Source organism: Takifugu flavidus, chromosome 14 (genome assembly GCF_003711565.1).
Source record: "Takifugu flavidus isolate HTHZ2018 chromosome 14, ASM371156v2, whole genome shotgun sequence".
In the NCBI taxonomy this organism is placed as follows: domain Eukaryota; kingdom Metazoa; phylum Chordata; class Actinopteri; order Tetraodontiformes; family Tetraodontidae; genus Takifugu; species Takifugu flavidus.
The window spans coordinates 9,776,922-9,789,368 of NC_079533.1; the positions used below are offsets into that span (position 1 = coordinate 9,776,922).

Consider the following 12,447-nt stretch of genomic DNA (forward strand, 5'->3'; position numbering starts at 1 on the left):
CCATTTTCTACAAAAAGACTTGAAAATGTTGCCATAGATGTATGCAAATGACAGTGCCCTTGTTCGGGGCTATTCTCCTGACTGTGTTTCAGAGGTTTGTCAAACAATGTATGTAGCAGAGACAGCTGAGCAGATGGTTCCGCTGTAACAGCATCTAAAAGGACGTCCTTGCTGTGGTCGGCGTTGCCCGATAATCACAGCCTTTTATTTGGATCCCATCCTCTTCCGCAGTCAGAAGCCCTCTCACTGCAGCCGTAATAATATATCAGTGGCAAGAGAAGCAAACATAAAAGAAGTGGTGTGTAAATATACAACAATTCTTTACTTGTGTGTTTTGTTGCGGCATTTGCGATCAGGTGCTGGGATACATTGATGGATTTCCCTAGTATGTACAGGGAGGTCAGAGCTACATAAGCTGCAGAGTTTCCAGTGGAACTACGGTAAAGCGAGGGTGCACAACACTTCGCTGCTCCACAGCTGAGGCCACTCATGAGGTCAACCAGCACAATGTCTTGACCGCAGCCGGGCACCATCAGAAAGCTCCAGGCACGGTTCAGACTACATCCGTTACATTTGATTGCCTTTTCTTTTGCTTTGAGGAACCCTGCAGTTTTTTTCCTCCTTCATTCCAAGGTTCTGAGATCAGTCGTACCTGGGAGCAGCCAGCAACAATCAAGATTTCCACCGCTTTTGCCAGCAGGGCTGCATGTGAAGCGATTAGCTCAAGGGCACATAGATATTGACTGAGTTGGGTGGATCTTAGCTGCGTGACCAGCGTGGCACTAAATATTGCAAAAGTCTGTTAATATTCCCAGGAAATAATCACTTTGAATGAAAAGACACAGATGTTTTGAGCCTTTCAAGAAGGCAGAACTTGACAGTCACTGCAGATGTCAGGATTCTCACTGACAGAGCTGGCTTCTTTTTTTTTTTTAATCTCTGAGATGATTAAGATCAGTCAACAGAATGCAGACAACACAGAAATCATATTGGGGTGATGTGAGAAATGCACATGTGCTCGGCAAATGTTAAATTTAATCTCTTCTGTTGACACATGACGGTGCTCGTAATGTAGATTAAAGTGGCGAAAGGGCTGTCGTTATAAAATAATTCATTTATCCAAACAAATGTCTGTCCAGACATTGTTGTGCCGGATTCCTTCGGAGCAGTCGTCCCGGCTTGTTTAAATCTGGCTGCAGCAATTTCTGAAGAAAGCTTTCCTTTAATGATGTTTACTCAGTCATGTTGTGAATCCCACCATCATGTCGCTGCTGGTACAAGGAGGGAGAGCGCAGAACCCGACTGAGCGGCGCTTTGTCTAATCGCACGAGAAGATGAGAAGAAAAAGGAGATGCAGAGACATAAAAACAAGTCCAGACTATGCTTCTGCTGACTGTATCTTGCAGCTGAACATAAGGAGGCCATTAAAACGCAAAGTTTCCACACAGTGAAGGAACATAAAAGGAAATAACAGAGTATAAAGGAGGAGAAGGAGGCTGGCATAGCTAAGCTCACAATAGAGGGAGAGCGAACGTCTGCAGCTCAGTACATGAAGTCTATAGTAGTAATAACACCAAAAATGTGTATGGTAAAGTTGAAATGAGTGATCTCGATGCATCAAGACTGTGTTTACATAATGGCTGTAATAGGATGCACTCAACACGTAAAGAGGCATTTTGTCACAATAGAAACCAAATAATGTGATACTGACCACCTCTTCAGTAATAAGAATTGAAAAACAAAGGGTTAACAACCTTTTAATAAAATTTATATATTATATATTGCTGTGAGGGTTCTTCTTTTTATAAAAAAAACATTTTAGGAAGACATTTCACAGATGAATGAGCTCCCCCATGCTGCTCGGGAATTAGAGGCCAGTTAGTGCTGATAATTACATGCTGAAAAACCCAACATTTTAGAGCTCTTCACCATTCTGCAGTGACAGTCAGCGAGGCGTCGACACCCAAGACAGGTGGAGATCTGGCGGAGGTCGACACTAATTCATCTCAAGGTCAGGTTGAGCAAGAAAGGGATCAAAGAGTTGCAGAGATCCAGTTGAGGCTGAAAAGCTTGAAACCTCAAGAGAAGCCCACACAAACATTAATGAACTGAGTGATCGAGGCCTGCACCTAAAATTCCTTCAAAATCTGATGAGAGAAACTGATAAAACTATATAGAAAGGTGGTTTATCAACCTGTTCCAACAGCTCTGGCTCAGATTGACACATTTTCTGAGGTTAAAAACCTGTGAATAACTAGATGATTCGCAGTCATTACTTTTTTTCACATAATTATATACGTATACGTGTGTGTCTGTGTGTCTCAAACACAATAAAAGTGCACAAGAGGCTGGTTTTGAGGCACATTTTACCAGGAAGGAACAAAAAAAATCACTCTCACAATCATTAAAATGTCTGTCAAGCAACAATAGAACTAATTGCAACTGACAATTGTGTTCAAATGAAAGAAAAGGGCAAAAAAAAGAGAAAACTAAATAACACTCGCATCGTCCAATCAAAATAATTGCCGAAGCCGTTTGAAGAGAACAACATAACTTCTTTGTCATCTCAGTTGTCAGTCTGAGTCGGAGGGTTGAGCGGTGATTGCAGTGCGGAGCCTCTGATTTCTCTTGGCAGAGAGCAGCCTTTACGGCGTGGGTGTGACTGCCTCTGTGTGTGTTTGGATGTGTGTCAACTGAATTGAGAATCGGTGATGAACAGCATGCTGATGAAAGCTGATGCTGGAGTGGTAAGACCTGTGTTTTATGTGAATTGAAGTCTGCGTGGTTAACCGAGGCGTTGCCAGATCCAGACCTGGAGTGGATGGATATTTGTGTGTACGTGTGTTTGAATGTGCAGGGTCAGCTCTGCTGCTGCTTTGCCTGCACTTAATTTCTCATTAGGGTCCCGTGCGACATAAGGCGGCAGCTCGCGATGGGACGTAATCCCCTCTCGAGCATTCGGGGAGATTGAGAGGACTGGAAGTGGGAGCTGTTTGTGCGAGTTGTTGTCACTTGTCAGGTACCGTGGCCACTAGCCTTGAGATACTTGGCTGTTGTCTGAGAGTGCTTTATCATCGTGATAAATGCAGCCTTGGAGCAGTGCACTATCAGCATGCTCAGGGGCATGAGACGCACTCTGACTAATGAAAAGAGAAGGTCAAGGAGAGGGAGGAGTACGCACAGCAAACGGGAAAGGGGAAAATGGTGATGTGGATGTAAAAGTATGGGACAACATGTCACACTGTTCATAAAAGATTTGTGCGTGTGCGTGTGCGTGTGAGGAAGAGAGAAAGGGAGGGGTAAAATGCTAATTTCCCTTGTGCACCTGACACAACATGCTGTGTGGTGTGCGTGTGTGTAAGAGAGTGTGTGTTTAATGGAGTATAAACCCTTTCAGTTGAGAATTCTATTAAACCTGTTCTCGCCACATCAGTATTTTTCCTCAATTCAACCTTTCAAAACATTCATTGAGTCTTATCTCTGCCACTGTGGCCCTAATTACACATGATGAGAGGACTTACATTCTCTTCCTTGTACCCGCACAAGTGACATCTTCTACCGCTGAGTGTTATTACAGCAGGTGTTGAGAATTTCAAGCACTGTTTTAATTTTGCACTTGTCAAAATGACAGCGCTGAGCTCGGGAATCCTTTCAGGCTCATTACCATAGTCTGCTGAATCCATTGGCAGGGTCCCGCATGGCTGGGCAGACGCCACTCCAACCGTAGCCGTCAGATAGAAGAAATGATCAGGGGGTTAACAGATGCTGCTCAGCATTTGGGGTCACTTATTCCCACCGCTGGGACTCAGATGAGGCACGACAGCCATCGATACGAGTGCTGAGGCGAAATGTCTCTCAACCTTCTTGTCTACTCAACTGCTGCAGAATCAGTAAGCACTTTCTTTTGAGTGGAGGATAACGTTTTTATGTCCAGAAAGCTATGAAAAGGTCATTTAGATTCGTTATGAGGGAATAGTTATGCACTGCAATTGTTGTGGTATTGACAGTTCTCTGTTAGTGAAAAGCACACGGTGAAGAGAAAAGGGCTGGGGAGAACGAAGACAGCAAATCCTGTGAGTAATTCTGCCTGCTGCACAAGCATAGGCAAGCTAAGATGCTTACTGAGGAAACGGAGTCATAGCAACTCACATAAAGAAATGGATTAAAGAACAAGTAAAGCTTTATATTCCCATTAACATGACATTATCACGCCTTAAATACAGTGATGCTCCAAAGGCATTTATTTATTCATAATATTTTTCCCTGTGTTTTGTTTACTGAACATTCGGCAAAGTACATTTATCATCACTAACACCTTCCCATCGGTGCGTGTATGCAGCATTTGGCGAATTAACCCAAATGCCAGCGCTGTATATTAAATATGAAAGAGGTTTTATCATTAAATGTCATGATAAAGGCTCCAGGGGAAGTGTGAGGCTTTGGAGTGGCCAGAACGAAGCAGACTGATCCAGCTGTTCGGACTGTTTACACAAACTAAGGAATATCCTTTTAGCGGCAAGAGTTTTACAGCGCTACTTTATGAGATATAATGAATTTATAAAAATTAATGCCAACGTCACCATGCCCCATGGTTCAAATTCAGGCCATCAAGAAAGAAAAGAAATAAATTCAATACAAAAAGTACTATAGATAGAGACACAAAGTCAAGCAGTGAACCATGTGTCAAAGCCTTTTCTTTGAACGATGTAGAAAATTGCTATTACAGCAATCGCAACAAAATAATCCTGGGGGAAATCAATGAATGTCCCTGACAAACCAACAAAACACACAGAGGAGCCCGATGCTCAACCTTTTTATTTTTATTTTTAGAGCAGTTAAAGAATCTGAGTGAAGCAAATGAAGGCCAGACATCCACGTCTCATCTGCTGGTTGAGACAGTCAGAATACGGGCAGCAGTACCAGAAAATGTGAAAAAAAAAACAGAACATGCAAAAATCAGTCAAAAAGCCTCAACAAAGCTGCATAAAGTCACAATCATTCACACAGTGGAGAAGCACATAAAATGGCACAATAGGCCAAAGAGACGGGTGGAAACATACAGGAAGTAGAAATAAAAGCGAAATAAAAACCTACAAAATAAAATGGGAATCCAACTATGCATGAACAAAGAATAACAAGGCTATCAAACAAGATCAATAAAAGATTCAAAAAAGAAAATTAATAACACGACTGGTCAAAGGTTTCTTGGCAGACTTCCATCAGATATTGTGAAGCTACTAACTAGTGTTTACTTCAATTCTAATGTCCCCCGTCTCCGTCCAGCTGTGACTGTTGCTGAAGCCAAACCGGGGTAAAGACAGTGAGCTGGGGGCAGATTTGGGGAGAGTGCTCTGGAAGGGTCAGAGTCCTGTATCTCTGAATGCAGCGTGATTAGCACGCCATGCCCAGCGCCTGTCATACTCTTGCTGTCCTGTAATTTGGGCAATAGTTTGGAGGTTGTAGCGCTATGTGGGTAGAGGCTCAATGATGGGGTTTGGCACACGGCTTTGCTTGGATGAAGCAATTAGCCCTGCCAGTCAATTTAAATATCACAGGCAGCAGCTCTGAGTCAGGAAGTCTGTGTTTGTCAGCTGAACATGCTGTATAATAATCAGCCTTTATCTCTCCGATGAACATTCATCAAAAGATCACTTTTACATAATCCTGCCATCCAAGATTACCGTAATGCTTGTAAAGGCTTGCTGCCGATGTGTGCCTCATTACCTTGGTACATTGGTCATTTCATTTCAAGGGTTTGGTTTTCATTAACTGCTCTGCCCCCCCTCTCCTCCTACCCATTAGCGGAATGAAAGCTCGGCTGCAACCATCTGGCTCCCAACTAGACCTCGGGGCTGTTTATGGCTCCACCGAGGTGCACGAATGGGAAAGTTACACTATTAGAGCTTTTTTCCCCCCTCTTTCTTCAAGCCTATCCAGAGGGAGCGCAGGACTGATGCAAGGAGTGTCCCGCGCCGCGGGGGGAGGGATTGGTGGAGGGAAATGGAAAGATAAATTTAGAGGAGAAAGAAAGGGAGATATTGTTGCAGTGACAGAGGGCGATGGATGGAGGCAAAGTCAAATAGAAGCTGAAAGAAAAGTCAAGATGAGTGAAGAAGAGAAAAATATGAATAGAAAGGAGAATAGCATTTCGCACAAGGTCAAAAGTTACACTGATAAAAATATCCTGATTTATCCTGATATATCCTTTTTATGTTAGTTAAAAAAGTTACTAAAAATAACTTTCCAAGCGACCATCCCTAAAATACAAAAACAGTAACAATGACAGCAACAATATTCCCCTCCTCTTAACGTCTACAAGTAAATATCAGAGCCCAATTTATCTAATGAGATTAACTGCACACACACATCCTTGTGCTTCTATCTTTGTGAGGACTTTCATAGAAATAATGCATTACCCAGCCCTTTACCCTAACCATCCTAACTTAATCCCAAACCCTAACCTTCATCTCAAAGCCATGTTTTACCCGTCAAACAGCCCTTTGAAGATGTGAGGACAGGCCAAAATGCCCTCACTTTTCAAAAATGTCCTCACTTTGCTCGTAGAATGTGGATGTAGAGTTACGTCGCAGTTTGTTTCTCTAGTAATTATACAGGTGCAGGATCATCTTACGGCGGATCATTAAGGCAGTGAGCGTCTGCTCCAGATTATGATGCTTTTTTTATGGGCAGTGCTGAGAAAAAGCAAATGCATTCGAGAGTTCTACTGTACACCTTTTATTTTTAGAAAGGCTGCCCTTGTTTAGAAATAGCATCAGCATGCACAACTCCCCTCTGAAGTAATTGCTGATTCTTTTCCTTTATCCTTTCTCTCTCGTACCATTTGTCTATTCTCGGCCTCTATGTGCTTTTATTCTGCTCTTTTTGTTCTGACTCACACGAGATGCTGACGATGACTGTGTAAAACCATCCTTACTTCCCCCTTTTTTTAAATGTGGTGACAACTTAACAGCAGCCCTCCCTGCCATCACTTTAAAAGAAATTGCTGACTGATGATCCTAAGGTCAGCACATTGCCATTATTGCCGTGCCTATATATTAAGCCCGTTGAAAATACATTTATTTCTGACCCAGATAATTAAAGAGGTGTGATGATGAGTGTGAAAGATAAGTGTGGAGCTTAACTCCGCACAATTATCGTATCGCAACATTCACTTGTGTCAGAGTGGTATTGAATTCTACGGAATGAAATCTTCAGTGGCAAGAAGAGTAATGCAACATTTTATTGATATTTTCGTATGCTTTGGCTCTACTGGGAGGTCAGAGGTCAGCCCGGCAACACAGAAACAACGTTTAAAGCCTGTAGGAGTAATCATTCAGTGTCAGAGGTTTTTTCTTACCTGCTGCCTACACAGGATGTGTTTCACCATTCCTTTATATTTATCTTTTTCCAAATTCTACATTTAGCTGCCACAGTAAACCCCATAGTTTCTTGGTTTAATTATGGATTCAGCTGCGTGCACTAGCAGGGGTGCACATTAGAGGCACAGCCCTAAGACATAAGGTGAACCTAAAAGCAGGACCAAAAATTTCTCAAGAGAGCCAGAGAGCATTGCAAGAATATTTCCAGCACCCGAGGCATGCTTCACCTCAGGGACTGTCATGCACAGCGGGGTCCAATCATTTCTGAGGTGCAGCTAAAAATGTCCAAGACGACTCAGGGTTTACATTTATGAATCGAATTGAACACATGAAGATAGTGGAAAGCTGTTGTCCTGGTCTCTGCTGCAACCAGCACTCCCTCCTCCTGGCCGGCGTCTTTGAACACGTTTTTAGGAAACAAGCTGACGTTGGACGTCCATTATTGCTCACGGTGAGACGTAGGGAGATCATTTTGACACCTTCAAGCAGATCATTTCCAACAGTTATAATAACTGATAACGGGATTATAATAACCCCTCACAAACTAAAGCAGTCCCAGATGATAAAATAAAGAAATGTCTTCTAAAGACTAAAGGTGTCGTTGTGGGGGCTGAGTGCGGTGACCCCCCCCCCCCTCCCCTCCCCTCCACCCACCCTCAGAACTTGGGGCTGTTCCAGCAGCTGACGCTAGGAGCTGTCCGCGGTGCTGAAGCTGCCTCCATGTGCCGACTCGCTCACACAGACGGAATCCGCCGCCTGAGCGTCCAAATCAAAACGGGACCTCCGCGTTTCCCTCCGCTCTCCTCCGCCGCCTCGTCCTCTGAGATTCACAGCAACAGTTCAGCAGCAAACCTTTAGTGCGTTTTTCTGATTTCCAAAGCTGTAGTCTGGCTTTTTTCTTTATCCCCCCCCCGACCCTGGAAGTATTCTTTCCGCCCGCTGCGTAACGCACGGACGTGTTTCTGTAGAGACGGAAAGAGCGACCGCGACTTTAACAGACATGTGCGAGAGGCGACTGAAGAAGATCTTTGCGGTTTTGTTTCTGGCTGCCGTCGTGGCTCACACGCACGGTCAAGGTAAGAACTTGGAATTTACGCGCACTTTGTGGTAATTATTCCGCGCTCTGCCCCTTTGTAAAACTATCCACGGCGAGGCTCAGAAATGAGACGTCAGATCTACAAGTGTCTTTAGTTGAAGCGCGACTGCTCCTCATTTATTTGATATAACGCACGCTCTTAGTTTGCTTAAGCTCTTATTAATGTTTGCGTTTTTATTGTGCTGTTAATATCGCTTTGAAAAATGTGCTGCAGGGGCACTTTTAATTATTTTCAATGAAGTTTTGAACAAATCCCCGAGAGCCACGCATCCAAATTAAAAGCAGCAGACAAAGGGAAATCAGCTTCCAGATGGATCCACGCTGCACTCGGAGCACAACAATTTGTTCTGTACTCACGCAGTTTTGGTAAAATATACAATCATCCGCTTGTTATATAACAGCTCCCTGTCAATCACAGAACCTCTGCAGGTATGTCACTCACTTTCCCCTTTCAGGGTTCCATGCCGTTAGCCCGCACGGAGAGCAAAACTTAATCAGGCGATGGCAAACTCAGCACAGTTCTGTACCATATTCCAGCGAGCAGAATGATATTTAGTTTTTTTTTTTTTTGATGAGATGCAAATAAACACTGAGGAATGACTTGTTTGGGCACCAGGGTCTGTGTGACAGACGGTGCTCTGTAATCAGACTCTAATCCGCAGGAATTGCTGAAGATTATTGCCCAAGCTGTTTGACACAGTTGAGTGCTTGTGGAAGGATTCATGCACAGGGGCTTTGTCCTAATTATTTCTCTATTGTGCATTTGCCCTCTCTTTATCATTAGAGTTCTGCCAGTCTGTCTGTGTTTCGAACTGCCTGCGAAGCTCTTCTTTGTCAGGCAACTGGACAAATAGTCAACATGAGTCACCTCCAGCACAGTGACTTAGAGTTAGCTGTGGGGCGTGGGTAGTGATTTGTCAACAGGGCGGAAAAAAAGAACATAAACACGGAGAAATAAGCAGTGAGCCATGTATTTTAATGAACAGCATCATGCAGATACAAATGCCAAATGGTAACACAGTCCTTAGATAAATGCCACTGAACTGGATGATATTCCTACATCCAGCTTTGATGAAAGCTCATTTGCGTTTCCTGTTTAGGAGGTAAACACATTTATGGAGGTGGAGCGATGGCTAAACAATGCAATTATTTCGAAAATGGCTTCACAACCCGTCTGCTGCTTCAATCCTTGCATCACAGTCGGTAAAATACACGACACAATTGCGGACCGGAGCCTGTCACAATCTTTGGTGCTATCAACAAATTACCTAATAACCGTCTAGAAAGTTCTTTGTTACTTCAAGACCAAGTGCTGGACAGATGATGGGAAATGAACCTCTCCGCGCAGAAATGCACTCAGTGGCGGAATGCCGTACAGCTAAATGCACAACCAGCGACTCGCTGAGTGTTTTCACACGCACTCATGCGCAGACCGCTGGTTTTAGAGCAAAATAAAATTTAACAGCTTCCATTAGTGAATTCTGTGCCGCTTGCACTGCCAGCAAACGTTCACATCTTAATCAATTCTTTCCAAGGTGAAGCGTTTCAGGTTTTAATCCTCGGGGCCCTGATGGTTTGTCACCGTGAGATGGTTTTGAAGACATTGCATCATTATTTCATCTTATTTCCCATCCATCCATCCATCCATCCATCCATCCATCCATCCATCCATCCATCCATCCATCCATCCATCCATCCATCCATCCATCCATCCATCCATCCATCCATCCATCCATCCATCATCAACCCTACTCTTTAGTCATCTGCTTTTAGAAATGAACTTCCTCCATGTGGTTCAACCCTCGTTGTCGACCAGACATCCATTATAGTGTCATCATAACTTCCCATTTTAAAATGTGCAACTGCACAGAATTTGGAATGGACGGCCTTGAGAGATAAATGTGTTACTTTGTCCTGTAGTTCCTGTCTGCTTTCACTCGCTCATGTAACAGTGGTCTGTCACCCATGTTGAAATAAATAGGTCAACATCTTCATCTGATACAAAACATAATTCAAATAAAAGCAGGCTATTATTGTGAGGAGGCGCAGGTTGCAACCAGCATTTCCAGGATTTCCAACGAGCGAAGTGGCCACATGGCTTCAATTATCCTAAATTGCTATGGGACAACATTCAAGGGTCTGTAATGAACATTAATTCTGACACACAACCTGAAGGCAACATCTGGAACTTGTCTTAAGACATATGAATCAAGTTCACATGCTGGAGTGAAACATGTTATCAGATCCGATGGCTCTCCCTTTTTACTCCGCTAGTTTTATGACCAAAAATGCACCAAACACATTTCAGGCCTCCTCGTTGCTGCACGCAAGTCTTAAAATTCAACACATTGTCCTCGCCTCATTCTTTACAGAGTGGCTGAATAATAATAATAAAAAAAAATGGTAAATCTAATTAAACTCTGACAGATACTTAATAGCGAATCAGGAACGCGTTTAGCAGAGAGGGGGTTCTTTTTCAGCTGGCCCGGCTGCAGCACTTGAAGTTTTACACCATTTTAATGATGCACAGCTGAGCCAATTTTCTTTACGCTCAGACATTATCTGCAACTGTTAACAATGATCTGTAATGATCTGGAAGCTGGGGAAAGGCATCCTTTATGTACCCTAAAGCTCGTTAAATGAGTTATGAGCTTCTCCTGGATGACAGAGCTATTGCTGACAGGGCTGTGTTGCTTTCAATTGTGCACATTGTGAATTCTGTCAGTCATTATGACAGCAGAACAAAAAACCTATTAGTCACATCTCTTATTGGATCCGGACACTGCCAATAGCAGAAACATCAGAATATTTGGGGATTTAGATTTTAGTGAAAGACTCATTCTGGGGAAAATGGAGAAAAGATAGTTGAGTTTAAGAAGAGGATGAAACAGAATGAAATGCTGATTCGAGGTGGTTGTAGAGGGATGCTTCACCAAACAATGATTCCTGAACAGCACATCACCTGTTGTCATGGTGGAACTCAATATGGTTTCAGAAAAAGCCCCAAATCCCTCTCAATCAATCACATATTTAGCTACAGTCTATCACTACTTTAGTGCTCAACTCTTGACCCTTGCTCATCTTCACAAAAATCACCCGTATCATGTAAATAATAGTGTTAATTTCAGACAGATTGACGCCTTCAGTGGTGGGCTCATATAGAAAAAATATCCTATAATTTCAGGGGAGGTAGAAATCACTCAACACCTGTTTGTTGGATTGCGAGTGATTAACTTCATCAAAGGCTATTCAGCATCCGTGGGCTGTCATAATTAGTTTAACTTTCCCAAGGCCTGTCAATGGTAAATGAGAGTCATTATACCAGAATGCCCCTCTTCAAGGCTTGGCACCCGCCTGCCTGCCTCATCGCCTCCCTGCGCCTGCCTCGCTCTCTTTCACTGCCTCCTAGGTGGAGCTCACAGCTTGGCTGAATGCGACTCATTTTCAACTCTTCATGTGCAAATGCCGCTCTCACCCAGCGAGAGTGTTCTGTGCATTCTAATTTGAGTCATCGCCTCATATATTCTCTTCCTGACAAGCCCGCGTGGCTTTATTTGTGAAGAGTAAAGCATATTCTGACACGAGTGTTTTTGGGATGCCATCGCTGCTGTGCTTGGTGTGGCTCTCCAACAGCTGGGTGTTGCCTATAGGAAATGAAACCTGGCACTCATTGAATCAAAGTCTGTTCTTTGGCTAAATCTGCAGCTCAGAATTCACATTCTGATGCGACGTAAAGAAAAGGCTTCGAGTAACGGTATGTTTTGTCCAAAGAAAAAAAAACAACTTCTCTTTGTGTTGCTATACTCTGCTTTTTTGACATTTTGCATGGCAGTAATAAATGATTTTGCATTAAACAACCAATACGGCACACAAACGAATTAATGCTACATAGATATACATTTAAATAGGATATCCTTTTGGCATGTTTTATATTTACTGTCTAACAATAATTAATTACTTCTCAAAATAAAA

The 12,447-nt window shown here is 43.1% G+C and overlaps 1 protein-coding gene across 2 annotated transcripts in view; it reads left to right on the plus strand.

Annotated features, from left to right (window-relative positions):
- Positions 1 to 8,080: 8,080 nt before the first annotated feature.
- The window catches only part of LOC130537441 (seizure protein 6 homolog), a 56,167-nt gene continuing 51,800 nt past the window's right edge, over positions 8,081 to 12,447 (plus strand). The window contains exon 1 of one of the 2 annotated variants that reach the window (XM_057054276.1): positions 8,081 to 8,455. In XM_057054276.1, the coding sequence (XP_056910256.1) occupies positions 8,380 to 8,455 (76 nt within the window). In that variant the 5' untranslated portion in view covers positions 8,081 to 8,379. The remainder of the gene's footprint in view (positions 8,456 to 12,447) is intronic. The other variant, XM_057054277.1, reaches the window with a different exon arrangement.